Consider the following 16,191-nt stretch of genomic DNA (forward strand, 5'->3'; position numbering starts at 1 on the left):
TACATCCATAAAAAACCTCTAAACCAAACCACCAGTCGTCCATCCTACAGTGGCGTCATCCACTATTGCTGTTCCTCTGTGTGTGTCTGTGTGTGTGTGTGTGTGTGTGTGGTAGCATCATTCTGTTGCTGTCTCGTGTTTTATTCTGAAATCATCATTCCATGTTAGCTCCTCACCCGTCACCTTTAAGTCATCGCATCACAAAAAAAAGTGTTTTCTGCTTCCAGTGTGGAAAAGAGACAATGTTGTTGTGCAGACGTTTTCTTCAGTTTGAGTTGTGTTGACTAATTACTTAACTTGTGGCCCTTTATTTCTTTTTTTTTTATTGATGTTGCCCAGTGTAACTTCCAGGGATTAAAAAACATCCATCTTTTTTATCCACCATGTTTACTAATGGATGGATAAACTAATTGTAAGTCGCTTTGGATAAAAGCGTCTGCAAATGACATGTAATGTAATGTAATGTTTACACGCCAGTAATTGGAGATGTCCCAGCAATTCTGGATTTAAACGGTTTGCAGAGATGGAAAATAATATAAATCGCCCCCTATGCATCGAAGAAAGACTCGGCCACACACACACGCACACACACACACACACACACACACACACACACACACACACACACACAGTCTTAAGGATGCACAATGACTCAGACACAGGTATGACCTAGTAAAATATTGTAGAGATGAGAAAGAGGTGGTTTAGAAAATTGGAACAGCAAGTCATGTTGGAGAGGAGTGGAAAGGGGGGAGGGAAGGTGACAAGGAAAGATTGGATGAGAGGAGAGAGTCAACAGGGTTGGTAGCATGGGGGGGGGGGGGGGGGGGGATATCTTCCATGGAGTTAATTGCAGCGTAATCGAGCCATCGCAAATGGACTCGGAAATGAGGACGAGATGATGGGACAGTGTGGTGAAGACGAGCGGAGGGGGGGGGGCGGGGAGAGAAAGAGACGACAGACAGCGAAAGAGAAAGAGCAAAGAAGGAAGGAAACGGAAAAAGCACGGATGTTTATGGATGGGAGAGGAGGATGGACAGAATGAGAAAGAGGAAGAAGCTGTGAAGAACAAACAGTCCCGGTGAAAGCAGAGCGGCGGGGTGGGGGGGGGGGGGGGGGGGGGGGGGGGTTGGTCTGCCATGCCAGCGAGTCCATTCAGGCCACACAGAGTCGCTTGGTAACTTGGATGGTGGGGCAGGCTGAATAGAGGGCTTCTCTCGGTGCTGAATAGAGTGCCCACTCAAACACGCTGAGCTCTGCATTTTCTCCCCCTCGCTCCCCTACTGCACACACACACACACACACACACACACACACACACACGCACACACACACACACACAGGACACATAAATACACATCTACAGTGCAAACACCCCTTGACAAAATAAGAGAGAGCCAGAGCTATCAGCCTCGATGGTACCCCTTTTCCGAGCCCCCCCACCCCCCTACAGCGCACAAAAACATACTCCTCATCACATGTGTTATCTCCACACACACACACACACACACACAAGCAAGCGCACGTGTTGCGAGCGACTGCAGACAGTTCGGCTCCCGTGTGCGCCGATCAATTCCACGCAGCGAAATGAGCACAAGACAGAAACCTTGAAAGGAGTCCACAGCACCGCATAGAGCTGCAAAAATAGACACGCGTCACCGCACGCAGGCACACAGCAGACTGCAGCAGGACAGCTTCCTCTTCATGTCGGGCTGCTTCTGAAACAGGTCGAGGTCAGCTGCTAATCTTAGAATAAAGCGATGTCAGACCTGAAGCTGGAGTTTGAAATCGTGTTTCTTCTCACCGTCGTTATCACAGGATTTGCTCAGAGACGTCCTGTGATTCCTAAACTCTCACCTTCCAGCCTTATGATATGAACGTACAGTCCTCTAATCTGTCGTGTGTCGTTGTTTAGATACACTCACATCCGTGTTCGAACCCCTCGCCCTCACCTTCATGTAGAATCAGTCGTCCTCTTTTCAGTCTCTCTCTTAATGCAAACCAATCAAAACCTTGCTCTCATTTCCATCTCTGAATGACCTGCTGCAGTATCTTAACTCTCTCTGACTGCGGGCTCTATCGTTTCCCCTCTATTCTCCCACATATTTCTCTCGGACTCTATCTCTCCGAGTACAAAGCTGATTCCCTGGAGGTTGCATGTAATAATGGATTCCTTTTTGTTCTATGTCGTGTTCCCCTGCCCTTGGCGTGGTAACATGTAGCCTCCGCTCCTTCAGTTCGGATAGGTCCAACACACTCAACCGGAGCTCGTTCGCCCGAGACAGCATGATGATCGAGGAGATCCTGGCCCCCACCAAGGACACGGTAAGACCCAGTTCTTCATCTTCTTCTTCTTCTTTTAAAAAAATCTCAGTTTGAGTTCCCCCTGTCGTCTCTTTCCTGTTTTTCAAGCTTTAATGTTTATCGTTCACCACAATGTTGCACTTTTGTGCTCCGTCCCTCTGTCAATCAGCTGTTTAAAGAAACACTAGCTGGGTGGAATTCAATCCTCCATCACAGAGGTGGTGTTGATGCCATGCTTACTTTTGCCAAAGTGCTGAGGGGGAGTGTGTAGCACCTTGTCGAAGAGTTTATCCAAACCTAAGGGCTTCAGGAGGCCCCTCTTTAGTTTCTCATGGAAAGCTTCAGCTCAAGCTGCCTGTCCAGTACTTGTTCTGGTGGCCATGAGCAAAAACAGAAACCCTAACCTCTTTATACTTTATAAACAGTGTTAGTAATATAACCTACAACTGCAAGGACATCATCACCCAGGAGCTCAAACTATACATGGCCAAAATATGCACTGAGCTCCTCTGTCTTCTACAGAATAAGAACATGTTCTTTTCCTGATGATACGTTTCAGGGCTTTTGTATAATCTGCTAATCTGCTACAACCTAAATCGTAGTAGGAGTCTTTAGATTAAAAGGCTCATCCTCATTGAGATCAGATCTTTGGCAGCCACTGAACCCTCTAGTGAAACAAAGTGTGACTTCTGAACCGTCTCTCTTCTCCCCCAAGCTTCAGAGTGTCTGTAATGACATTTCCTACTTGGTTGACCCACTGAATAAGGTATAAAGTATAAAGCTTTTGGTCGATGTCCGACTCACTCGTCCGTTTTTCTTATTTTTTCGGCCGCAGTGGTTTCAGCTCTTGAGTTTTGTCTCTTTGTATTTGTGTTTATTTTGGGTCGTTGCCACTCTCATCTCACTCATTAGTGCCGGTCTGCCTGTAGTGGATGGTTTGTTCCCATGGTACTTTGGCTGTGTGTAAGTTCCCATGTGTCAGTGTTCACAAAGGGCTGTGGTCAAACTGAGGAAAACTTGGTCGACTGCCTGAAATCATTCCTGCTCTCTTTGGAGGAAAAAATCGGCATATTAATTTAATCGGCCACAGTAAAAATACTAGTGTTAAAACTACATATTCAAATATGCCAATCCAGTTTGCAGTGAAGGCCTCAAGCGTTAAACACAAATTGTTCTGACACAGGAAACTGCTTTTTGAAAAGTTTGAACATCTCTACCTAAACATAATGCAACCAAACTGATGACTTTGATTGGAACCAATAAACACGAAGTTGTACCCCTTGAAAATAATGGGTTCATCTTGGAAAGTTATTGATGTAACACCAATTTGAATTTAGTCGAAGCAGAGCGTATTGAACTAATCGACCAATCGCATGGGAGACCACAGCCCTGGATTTATTAAAGCGAATTCTCAGTTTCCACTTCTTCCACCATCATCATCGTTAGAGTTGCACATTCACTGGTATTTTCGGTGTCTTTTTGTCCCGATGATGGAGAGACAAAGGTTACAAAAGGAGTCCAGAAGCTGTGAATGTCACCAGCTCATTGTTCCATATCATGCATGACTCAGGGACCATTGAGATAAGACGGGGGGGGGGGGGGGGGGGAGTAACCTGTTATGTTCATGCAGGGATCAGTAATAAGCTCTTTCACTTCCATCCTCTTGTTTCTGTGTTTTGTATTTTATTCTGTTTTATCTCAATGATTTATCTCAACTCCTTTTCTTTTTTATCCTCCTTGTTCTTCTCACCTCCTCCCTTTTCACCTCATCTCTATCTCCTCCCCCCCACCCACCCATCCTGCCTTAAATCTTTCTCCCCTCCTCTCCGCTCCTCTGACGTCTCCCAGCATCTTGCCGTGACGAGGGACTACGGCTCGGAGTGTATGCGGCGCTACAGCTGGACTCCAGACACCGTGGACCACAGCCACAGCCACAACACCGTGTCCAGCCCCATTCACTCCGGGTAAGAACAGCTACACTTTCCCATGTGATCCCTCAAAGCGTGTGTTTACCAGCATGCACACGCACACATGTGTGTATTACATATAGACAAACTCGAGACTCGTATTCTGCATGTGCATCCAGGCAGTTTATGCTGAAATCACACATTATATTTACTTATTGCGCAAATATGTATCGTATTCTGTTCCCCCCCCCCACACCACACCAAGAGTCAATATTCAGCAAACCCCGCAGCACTGATGCAGACAAGGTGCAGGGCTGTGGGATTTCTGCAGTGCTGCTACTGTGCACGTTACATTACAGCATAAATCCACAGCTCATCCTCCGAAGCTCTCGCCGTGTTCGCTGATATGCTCCGGTCCTGTCGTCGCAGTTACAAAGAACAGCCTCTGTCTGAGCTCAGGGGCTCATTTGTTTCATTTTGTATAAACTGATAAGATTTCGCTCTCATGTCCTTCACTCCACTTTGAATATATGACGTTATGATATGTAAATTTAGCTCTTTACAAAGGCTGCTGGCTTTTTCATTTCCTCGTTTTTTTACACTCAGATATGAGGGATCTGTCGTGTCAAGTATTTCTGACGCTGTCTATGTTTGTCCGTCTATATTACGTTGTTCATTGTCATTAACTCCTTGGTGTCTCTCAATGTTTCCTTTGAGTTTAAATCTCCCATTTCATCCTCTGTAGTTATAACAGATCCCACCAGTGGTTGTGAAACTCTGATACTAAAACTGGGTTCTGGGGATTTGCCCCCTGCATTGTCTCCATGTGTTTATTTTGCAGCCTCTCCTCCCCGCTCCCTCAGTATGACTCCAGGTGATGACTGAGTTCGCTGCTTACCCCCATGATGCCGCAGTGATGTCTCTCCCTCCTCCACCTCTGTCTCCCCCTCATCCCCCTAGTCTCACACTCTCTCTCTTTCTCTCTCTCTCTCTCTCTCTCTCTCTCTCTCTCTCTTCTCTTCTGAGCCTCCTCTACTCCTCCAGTCTGTGCTCGTCTCATCTGTGTGGTCTTGTGTTACATTTTGCACTGCGTAGACTTTAGAAGTGTGTGGTACAACATGTTTTGGAGTTTTGATGTGCTGTCTCTCGCTCACACAGTCTCTCTCTCTCTCAGTGCACATAAAGAATACATCACAGGGATTCTCGTGTTCGCAACACACAGTATTTGAGATAACATAAAAATACAAATGAAGAGTTTTTATGCCTCTACTCCGCCCCATCATCACACTTAAGTCGTGTCTACAATTATATTAACGGGGAAGAAGAATGGGGCAAATTAAAAATATCACATTAACCCTCTCCTGGTGAAAACATCTGTGCAGGTGTTTAATATGGAATCACTGAATGCCGCTTTAGAGAAACTGAAACTTTGGCAACGATCTCACTTTCAGCCTCAGAACTGGAAACTAAACTCTCCGTGCCTTCATTAGCACCCGGTTTATTTTCAGATGGTGTTTAATGTTCTAAACTGAGGCAGAGGAAGTTGAGAACGTCAAACTTTCAGAACTCAAAGCAACCTTTTTTTTTCTCTCTCTCTCTCTCTCTTTTTGTTATTTTCTTTTCCTTTCTTTATTTGGGTGTTCGGTGATCACAGCATGGGAATCGTCCTCCTCACATGTGTCCGTGGTTTTGCTTCTGTCGCTCCTTCTCTCTATCTGTCTGGTTTCCCCCCCCTCCTCTAACATTGCTCTCTTTGATCCTGCAGGTTCTTGGTCAGCTTCATGGTGGACGCCCGCGGTGGCTCCATGAGAGGCAGCCGCAGCAATGGCATGCGCATCATCATCCCTCCCAGGAAGTGCACCGCGCCCACACGCATCACATGTCGCCTGGCCAAGAGGCACAAGCTGGCCTACCCCCCTCCCATGGTGGAGGGAGAGGGGCTGGTCAGCCGGCTGGTGGAGGTTGGACCGGCCGGGGCTCAGTTCCTCGGGTACGAAGCGCAGGACTTGATGAGTTGACGTTTTCCTGCCCCTGACAAATAATTTCCAATAATGTATTGCAACGTATTAACTTCTCTTTCCTCTCAGCCCTGTGATTGTGGAGATCCCTCACTTTGGTTCCATGCGAGGGAAGGAGAGGGAGCTGATTGTGTTGAGGAGCGACAATGGTGACGCGTGGAAGGAGCACCAGTCTGACGCCAGATCAGAAGACCTCTACGAGCTGCTCTCTGGGATGGATGAAGGTAATGGAAAAGTTATTCATTTTCTCCACAGTTTTTCTGAGTCAGTGAAGGTGAACTGTACCACTCAGGAAAATCATATAATACATAACCCAGGGCTACGTCAGCTGGTGACCTAGAAAATCAGGTTTACCATCCCAAAAGCTTTTTTTTTCTTTTTAATTTAGGCAGTTTGGCCTATTTACTGTCTTTTTTGTCTTGATACTGACCAAAACGCCAGACTTCAATAGAGCCCAATGGTCAAACTGCTTAGGAAAAAGATAACATCCATTAAATGTTGCTTAAAATTACATGTATATGGAACTATTGTCTCTCGCAGAGCTGGACAGCCCTATTGAGCTGGAGAAGAAACGCATCTGCCGCATCGTCACCAGAGACTTCCCTCAGTATTTCGCGGTGGTGTCGCGGATAAAGCAGGAGTCGAACCACATGGGTCCGGACGGAGGCATGCTGACCAGCAGCACCGTGCCCATGGTGCAGGCCTCCTTCCCACAGGGGGCGCTCACCAAGAAGATCCGTGTCGGCCTGCAGGTAATTTAAACACAAGAGTTAGGAAAAGATTTAAGTTCTCACAGTTAAATGAACAAACATTGACTTTGCATCATCCTGTGTTTAGGCCCAGCCTGTACCCGACGACATGGTGAGGGCAGTCCTCGGCAACAGAGCCACCTTCAGCCCCATCGTCACCGTGGAGCCCAGGAGGAGGAAGTTCCACAAGCCCATCACCATGACGATCCCTGTCCCACCTCGGTCGGCGGAGGGACATCCCAGCGGACACAGGGGGGACGCTGCCCCGTGCCTACGTCTGCTTTGCAGCATCACAGGCAAGTGAACCTGCATGATCATTCATATTTCCTCATTCATAATCACTATGAATTGAAAATCTGTGTAAACATCAGCCTGACGTTGGATGTTAAAGGTCGCTGGTCGATGGAAGACAAAAGTATGTTCAGTATAAAAGCTGAAACACAGGTTTGACTGAAAGTTCAGTGAGGTCATGCTTTGTCCTTTGCTTCATACAGGAGGGACGTCCCCTGCCCAGTGGGAGGACATCACAGGGACCACACCGCTGTCCTTTGTAACTGACTGTGTCTCCTTCACCACAAATGTGTCGGCCAGGTGAGACACACACACATGCATGTACGCACATTGCACAAACTAAATAATATACATGTAACACCACAAAGAGAAGAGTTCTGGATGGGATATAGGAAATGAACACTCAGCTAATGTAGAGCTTATTATATTTGATTGAAATCCCAAAGTTTGACTGCTGAAGCTAAAGGGGAAACTAATGAGACACATTAAAGTCGTGCTGACAAAAAAATATAATAAAAATTCACATTTTGCCCAAATAAGAGCATGTCCTGTTTCTCTTCCCCGTTGCTAGAAAATAAAAGTCATTTAATTTGACAATGAATTAAGTAAAGCATTCGATCCAGATTGTTAAATGTAAAAATGTTGACTTTTATTTGGATAAACAGATTGTGTTTTATGGACCAAAGAAATAGTGGAGAAAACAATTGACAGATTTATTTATTATTTAAAAGCCCTGTCCTGGCCAGTAGACCAAAGACCTCTTCAGAGGCCCTCAGAGAAGAGACAGTGCAGCACTATGACGCAGAGAGGAGTTGGCAGCGAGTTGTAAGATCTATCACAAGAGAGAATCTCAAATTACTGTCAGCTGGCACTCGGATCCACACGACAGCAGTTTATTCTCCTGACTCCTGTTTTCCCCCCAAATCTGCTTATTTCAGTGCACGGCACAAAGAGAGCGTGTTCCCCTCCTCGTGCTCTACAGACAATCATCTGCATTCTGTTTAGGAGCATTGTTGACACATTGCTCTCTTGAAGCAGCGGAAATTGCCTTTGTCCATTAAAAACATAATTTGAAATCAGTGCTGCAATATGGTGCATCTTCCTTTTCACTTCCAATAAACTAGCAAAAGTAGAAAAAGAAGATAGCGTGAATGCAAATGCCCTTTAGAACACATTTAGAAAGTTGAATCTGTTTATCAAGGTGATATTGTTTTTGTTTTTGTTTTTCTCCTCCTGATGCTCGTGTTGACTCTTCTCTCTCTGACCCTGGAACAATTTCACCTTCACACACATTTACCTGAGAGGACACAGTGTCACACAAGCAGTGTATTGATAAGTCCGGCCTAGACCTCGGCCAGCGAGCCTCTCGGTTACATGACACAAAGTCATGAACTCTTATCTTAACTAGATTTGGATCATGTGGCGAGTGTGTGGCCTGTTATTAAAGGAGCACTCCTCGCTAATTACTATGCAGCTGTCACGCGTTCAACCTTCAGGGAAATGACCCCAGTCGGGTTTTTTTTACTATTTAAATTAATACTATAGTTTTTCAGGTTTGATACAAAAATAGTCTCCATTCATCTTCGTATCAGGCAAATTGTTTACCTGGCCGACTCTCTGATGTTTCATTTTCTTTGTGGTGTTTTTCCTCCTCTCCTCAGGTTCTGGCTCGCAGACTGTCACCAGATTCCTGAGACGGTGAGTCTAGCGTCTCAGTTATACCGGGAGCTGATCTGCGTGCCGTACCTGGCCAAGTTTGTGGTGTTCGCCAAGATGAACGACATAGTGGAGGCTCGGCTGCGCTGCTTCTGCATGACGGACGATAAGGTGGACAAGACGCTGGAGCAGCAGGAGAACTTTGAGGAGGTGGCCCGGAGCAAGGACATCGAGGTGGGGTTTTGTGTTCGTGCCAAATTGCAAACACTAACAAATGAATATATCTGTTTCATGTTGTTCAAATGAGATGTTTTCTCGTGTAGGTTCTCGAGGGCAAGCCGATCCATGTGGACTGCTATGGCAACCTGTCACCTCTCACTAAAAGTGGCCAGCAGTTGGTTTTTAACTTCTTCTCCTTCAAGGAAAACCGGCTTCCTTTCAATGTGAAGGTAGAACACTTATCCCTTATCTCACTATCCCCTCCTTCCACAGGCATTCACTCTGCATATTGTTCACTCTCATTTAAATTGTAATTGTGCCTTGCTCGTTGATATAGAAACAACAGTTTTCTTTTGCCGTGATTAATGCATTTTTCCAGGAAAACAACCGAATCACACTGAGCTTTACAATTATTACAAATTTGCCATAGGTAGAAAAAAAAAATCTTTAAAACCTGGATTCAGAAAGGAAACTACCTTTTCACCTTTTTCCACTTTGCAGCGTTGTTCTTCAAATTTTGCCGCAGGCCAAGTTGTGACGCAGTCTTCTGGTTATCTCCTACAGATCAGAGATATGGGCCAGGAGCCATGTGGCCGCCTCTCCTTCCTGAGAGAGCCCAAGAACACCAAGGGCCTTCCACAGACGGCCATCTGCAATTTGAATATCACACTGCCAACCCACAAGAAGGTAGGATCGAGTGTTTGAATAGTTAATCCAACCAAAGGGCCACATCATATCATCCACATGTAAATGACCTTGAGAGACAGAGAGCAGTGTTGTCCTGACGTCAAGAGGAGCCGCTGACATTCATTTGGTCTAGAAACGACCGCCTGCTGCTTGTGTCTATTGGTGTTAAAGCCTGTGCCAGTCATAAGACCCCACAATGTACACACGCAGCCGCACACGTACATCATGCTTTGTTGTATTGCCTGGCTCACTGTGGGTGTATACGAATTTTTTGCACAACAAAAAAACACACACAAAAAACACTCCATGTGTTTGTGGTGTTGATTGATCACAGGAAACTTTAATCATTTTGCTTTTGCTTTTTGTTACTTTGCTGTTTATTTGATTAATCTCAGGTTCTTTCCGATGCCTTTTGTTGTTTTTGCTGCTCCATTTTCACCCCCTGAATTTTAATTTCTACCTCCTCCTCCCCCCCCCCCCCCCGCTCCCGATAACTTCCCCGCTCTCCATTGTGTCATCTCTCTCCTCTCCTGCAATGCATCTTGGATTACCACAGGATATGGAGTCTGATCCTGATGATGAGGTAAACAGAGTCTTCATCATCACACGGAGCCGCTTCTTCTTTGTTGTCCTTTCTGTTTGCTTTACTGCAGATGCTGTGGTAAATATGCGCGTGGGCCAATATTTTGTCTCTGTGCAGCACCTGCGTGTGAAAGATGCTTCGTTTTTTATTTTTTTGAAGTGACCCCCATGTAGTGCATGAGTGGAAGTGGCAATTGTTTTAATCAGCTGGGATTTATTTATTGTTGTCTTCATCCCTAGTCCAGTACAGAACAGTTGCTGTGCCACACCTCGGCTTGTTTTTCATCTCTATCTCCCTTCACATACGTGTTCAACAAGAAATCACCAAATCCCCATCCTTACTGTTAACCCGTCCAACGATTCACACTGGACTCTGGTATCTCTTGTGGGCTAAAGATGAAACTCTTAACTCTTATTATTTGTCCCACTGTTGCGTTCTATTTGGATTATCCTTTCTTCACCCTCGTCCTCTGCCTTCATGTTATATTGAACGCTAACACTCTGAGCCGCATGCCAACACGTCTACAAGTTTAATCAAAGGGAAATTAGGCTGTTTTGATGTTTGAGTGTTTACGTAGGTAGCGTTCGAGTTTGTTTTGCTCTTTCAACACAAATATATCAACCCTCTCCCTAGACAGAATATTTATGTTGGACAACCACCAGGTTATTAAATATAGATTGTGTTCATTGCAAAAAATGATTCCCTCTACAACCACACAGTTTCCAAAAGACTAGCCGTACTCTCAAAAACCAGCACTGATTTTCTTAGAATGACACAAAACTAAATACATAGACTCTAGAACCACATTTGTTTGGCAGCATTATTTTTCCACTTGGTTTAAAAGTGCACACTATTATCTGAACGGCCCGGTTCTATAGATCATGAAATGCAGAACTGTCCATTATAAACTAGACTGCGCTGAAAATGTATCACAAGCCTTATATCGAAATTAACACAACTCCTACCGCTATCGTAATTGTATTAAGGTGTCCCATGTCACCTGTCACATGTCACTTCCATGTCATGGAGGTTGCATTTGGTCACTTGCTGGAATAGGACATACAGACAAGGCTTACATTGTCTGTAATTATTTCATTGCAATGACGTTGAGAAATGCAGTGAGAGAAGCGGTGTAGAGAAACAGGCCAGATGAGACCTTACAGTTCTCCTGCAGTGCCTCCTTGTGCCAGTTCTAACAGCATGTACTGATTCACTAAAACCAGGACAGTGTCTGCGCACCACAGCGTCCAATTAACAAAATAACAGACTAACATTCACTTTTAGACCATCTCTGAAAGATAATAACCACATTTCACCTTCCACTTTTTTATGTTAAAGCATCTTTTGTTTTTATTTGTTTGTTTCAGACTGAAAAGCCCGAACGACGTCATACCTTTGCCTCCTTAGCTTTGCGTAAGCGCTACAGCTATTTGACCGACCCAGCAGCGAGTGAGTTTCCCATTTTTACTTTCGTGAAAAATTCTCAATTGGTTTTAGATATTTTTGTAATTTGAATCAGATGCCCTCTTCATGTGACACATACTCTTTGGTCATTTGTCATTCATCAAACATTTGCATGGTTTACTGTGTGTTACGCTTCGCTCACATTCCCCATGTTGACAAAACAAAAAGTCCCCCGGGTACAGCTGTTAATTTTACATTCGTGAAAACACTGGGAATCATTGTCTGTCTGTTCATTTATCATTTGGACGAAAATGTTTCATTTCATGTCGAATAAAACTATTTTTTGAATTCTTCGCATTCTTTTAGTGGCCATTTCACTCTTATTGGCTTTATGACTGTGTGCTGCTGTGTTTATCAATGTGGTAACGGGTTGCACTTTATATAATGTGATTTCTCTACAGTCAGACTATGTTAGAACATTTTGCCATTTACAAAGTGTCGGCATACGTTTCAATGGAATCCTTATTAATAAATGCAGTTTCCTTTCGGCACTTTCTAAGGACACACAAGTGTTACACATTCTTAGATGTCTGTGTTTCATTTTATTCTTACGGATTAATCCACTTGTGTCATTTTTTTAAAACAAGCTGATTCCTTGCCTTTTTGTAAAGTGCAACCTCTTATTTTATTTTGAAGCCGTGACCAGACAAGTAAAGTGATATTTATTTTATTCTACACACTTGTGGGGTCATCTCTGGCATTGGAAATGGACCAAATGAAATCATGATCACAAGTCAGTGAAAACTGTACAAGGCACTGCTGCGAAGAGACAAATAGATTAAGCACATCAGAAGTCAATGGAATTTTCTGTTGGTTATGTCATTTTTTTTTTGTCACCTTTATCACGTCATTCATTTCTGTTCCTATACGTTGTTTATCAGGTGTATTTTGCCATTAGTCACTTCCATTTCATCCTGGATATTTGAATATGGGCCTTTATTACATTTGACAGACTTTCTCAGTTTGAACTGTTATGTTGTTTTGAACCTTTTGTCTTGCCAACGTCAATAATGCTGTTTCTGACTGACTCAAATTTCTCTTTCTTGTTTTATATCATTTATTTCTTATTATTTCACGTTACATTTTATGTTTGCCTCCTTATTGCTTTTCGTTTAAATTATGGTCGAAGAAACAACTGATCGAAGCTCGCCGAGAACACAGCCTACTAGCTACCCTCACAAACCTGTCTTTTCAACGAGATCTTATCAGGCGTGGTCGCCTGTTCCTGTCGCCGTCCCTGGCCAAGCCAAATCTGGGTTTGGCTCCATCTCCAGTTCGTCATCCAACACGCCTTCTGCCTCTCCACTAAAGTCTGTCTGGTCCATCAACTCTGCCTCCCCCATCAAGACCAACATCCCTGGATCACCTGCACATTCTGTTAAGTCAGCTAGTGACATGGCCTCTCCCATCCGATCTTACAGAACCATCTCCTCTCCTATAAAAACTGTAGTCCAACAAGTCCAGTACCCGAGCCAGGTCTTGTCTAGTCCCCTGGCCTCACCAGGGAAAAGTGCCCCAGATCCTATGTCTATGAAAGGACTGGCGGCATTATCTGCTAGGACCTCCCCTCTAACTGTCTCTGGAGGAGGAAGCACTCTTCTTGAGAGAACATCCATGGGCTCGACGCCACCAACTTCTCCCAAATCATCTCTGAATATGTTCAGTTCACCATACAGGACTGTTATGGGGGGCTCGTGTGGCTCCACACCTTCCTCCTCACCAATCAAAACAGTGCCCGGTCTCTCGTCTGTGCGTTCCTTTGCTTCGGAAGTCACTGGCCCTGCAAGAAGCCTGTTCTCATCTCTTACATCACCACTTAAATCCAACACCCCTCCAAGTGCTGCATCTCTGATCAATGGAACAGCATCTCCTTCACAGTATCGCTCTTTATCCCCAACATCTCTGCTCTCCAACAGCCTGCAAGAGAGAATACAAGCAACCACCAATGCTGCGACTACAAATGTCAATGCAGCATTTGATGAGGTTGAAAAGACATTGAATTCTTGTTCTGCAGGCTATGGTACCTTGAAGTCCTTGTCCTCCTCCGGATCCTCCTCCTATCAGTCCATGAGATCATCTGCCTCTAGTTCCCTTTACACCTCTCTAAGGCCCTCTCCAAATGCCACCCCTGCTGTTACATCCAGTACAATGACTGTCCCAGTGTACTCTGTTATTAATCTGCTGCCAGAGCCCCAGTTTAAAAAGTTACCTGAGGTCTCCAAATCAGCTGCTGCCCTCCTGTCCCCACGGAAGACTGTGCCGACTGAGGGTAATTCTCAGTTGCAGTCTTCCTTTTCCAGAACTCTTTCTCCCATCAAAGCCTCTCTTTTTTCTGCTGGCCTAAAATCAAACACCATATCACCATTGTCATCCAGCCAAGAGATTCTGAAGGATGTAGCTGAAATGAAAGAAGACTTGATACGAATGTCAGCCATTTTGCAGACAGATCCGAATTCCACAGCCAATAAAGGATTTCAGTCTGATTCTCCCAAGGGGGTCAAAATAGAGGACGAGGAGCCATACAGGATTGTGGAGAAAGTAAAACAAGATTTGGTTAAAGTCAGCGAAATCCTTACTAAAGAATCTGTGAAGGATGGTAAGGTTTCTCTAGCAAGGGGTGCTTTGGATGACATACACTTTTCGAAAGTGCAAGTTGAACAACCACCAAGCAATTGGAGCTATCCGCCAAGATACGAGACTGTGGTTCCTCAAGCCAAATCAAAAACAATACCAGATAGAGATTTAAATCTCTCCAAAGTGGTTGACTACCTGACCAATGACGTTGGTAGCAGCTCTTTCTCCAAAATGCACGAAACAAAGCATAAAGCCGATGAAAGCAAGAGAGAAGGAGAGGGCAAGGAGAAGCAGAAACGTGTCCTGAAACCCACCATCGCCGTTCAGGAGCACAAACTCAAGATGCCTCCAACAAACATGCGATCTTCAGCTTCCGACAGAGAGATCGGTAAATTGGCAGATTCACTTTTTGGAGCTGACACTGTGCTAGACTCCCCTGATGATATCTCTCATGAACAGGATAAAAGCCCCCTCTCAGACAGTGGTTTTGAGACCAGGAGTGAAAGGACACCATCTGCCCCTCAAAGTGCTGAAGGAATGGGCCCCAAGGCCCTTTTTCAGGATATCCCAGTTCCGCCAGTGATCACCGAGACTAGGACTGAGGTGGTCCATGTCATCAGGAGCTATGAGTCTCCGGAAGATGGCAAACAATCTCCAATGGAGGATACACTTGCTGTCAGATATATTGATTCAGATTCTAAAGGGTATCTAAATCAAGCTACTCCAACTTCAGAACAGAATAAGTGCTACTCAATAAAAGTCGGACCTGATGAAGATCCAATGGGAAAGGGGATGAGGGTAAAGGAGGAGACTCACATCACTACCACCACCAGGATGGTTTACCACAAACCTGGCAAAGAAGCACAATCTGAGAGGTGTGAAGAAACCATGTCTGTGCATGACATAATGAAGGCTTTTCAGTCAGGCAAGGACCCTTCTAGAGAACTGGCCGGACTCTTTGAACACAAGTCTGGCAGTGAAGAGACATCACAAAGAGGCCTTGAGGACATCAACTCCAAACCTAAAGTTGAAAGAATAATCGAGGTTCACATTGAAAAAGGCAATAAAACAGAACCAACAGAGGTCATCATCAGAGAGACAAAAGAGAAGGAGATGTATTACTACCCGGGGAACAGACAGGAAGCAGATGAGCCTGAGGAATCACTTCCAGTGTACCTTGACTGCCCCAGAGTAAACACATCCATGTCTCAGGAGGAAGACAGTCGCCCTAGTTCAGCCCAGCTCATTGCAGATGACTCTTACAAAACCCTAAAGCTACTTAGTCAGCAGTCTGTAGAGTACAATGAGGATGAGTCATCTGAGCTTAGGGGAGAATCTTATAATTTTGCAGAGAAAATGCTTCTCTCTGAAAAATTTGACCAGTCTCATTCTGACACAGAGGAATATCTGAGAGACAGGACTCACTTCCACTCACCAGAGAGAAGCAGTGACAGTGAGGGTAGATCTGTTGGGCCAAGGACAGAGTATGTCTTCAGGTCGCCGAGAAATGTGTTTGACAAATCAGGAAGAATGGCCAGTGTTGATGATAACTTTGACAAACTGACACTTTTGCAGTATTCGTCTGAACCTGGAAGCCCAAAGCAGTCTGTTTGGATGCGGGTGTCAGATGACACACAGAGTAAGGAGAGAGAAGAGCTTATGTATGAAGACAGAGTGGACAGAACTGTTAAAGAGGCGCAGGAAAAACTCAGTCAAGTATCTCAGTTTTTTCGAGATAG

The 16,191-nt window shown here is 44.8% G+C and overlaps 1 protein-coding gene across 1 annotated transcript in view; it reads left to right on the forward strand.

Moving 5' to 3' along the window:
• The window catches only part of LOC128453123 (ankyrin-3-like), an 84,554-nt gene that overhangs the window by 52,744 nt on the left and 15,619 nt on the right, over positions 1-16,191 (forward strand). Inside the window, 13 exon segments of the mRNA XM_053435837.1 lie at positions 2,223-2,367; positions 4,201-4,268; positions 5,053-5,085; positions 5,977-6,264; positions 6,299-6,453; positions 6,770-6,981; positions 7,067-7,274; positions 7,473-7,569; positions 8,931-9,159; positions 9,249-9,374; positions 9,709-9,831; positions 10,388-10,414; positions 11,782-11,863. Of these exon segments, the coding sequence (XP_053291812.1) occupies positions 2,223-2,367; positions 4,201-4,268; positions 5,053-5,085; positions 5,977-6,264; positions 6,299-6,453; positions 6,770-6,981; positions 7,067-7,274; positions 7,473-7,569; positions 8,931-9,159; positions 9,249-9,374; positions 9,709-9,831; positions 10,388-10,414; positions 11,782-11,863 (1,793 nt within the window).

Source organism: Pleuronectes platessa, chromosome 12 (assembly GCF_947347685.1).
Source record: "Pleuronectes platessa chromosome 12, fPlePla1.1, whole genome shotgun sequence".
In the NCBI taxonomy this organism is placed as follows: domain Eukaryota; kingdom Metazoa; phylum Chordata; class Actinopteri; order Pleuronectiformes; family Pleuronectidae; genus Pleuronectes; species Pleuronectes platessa.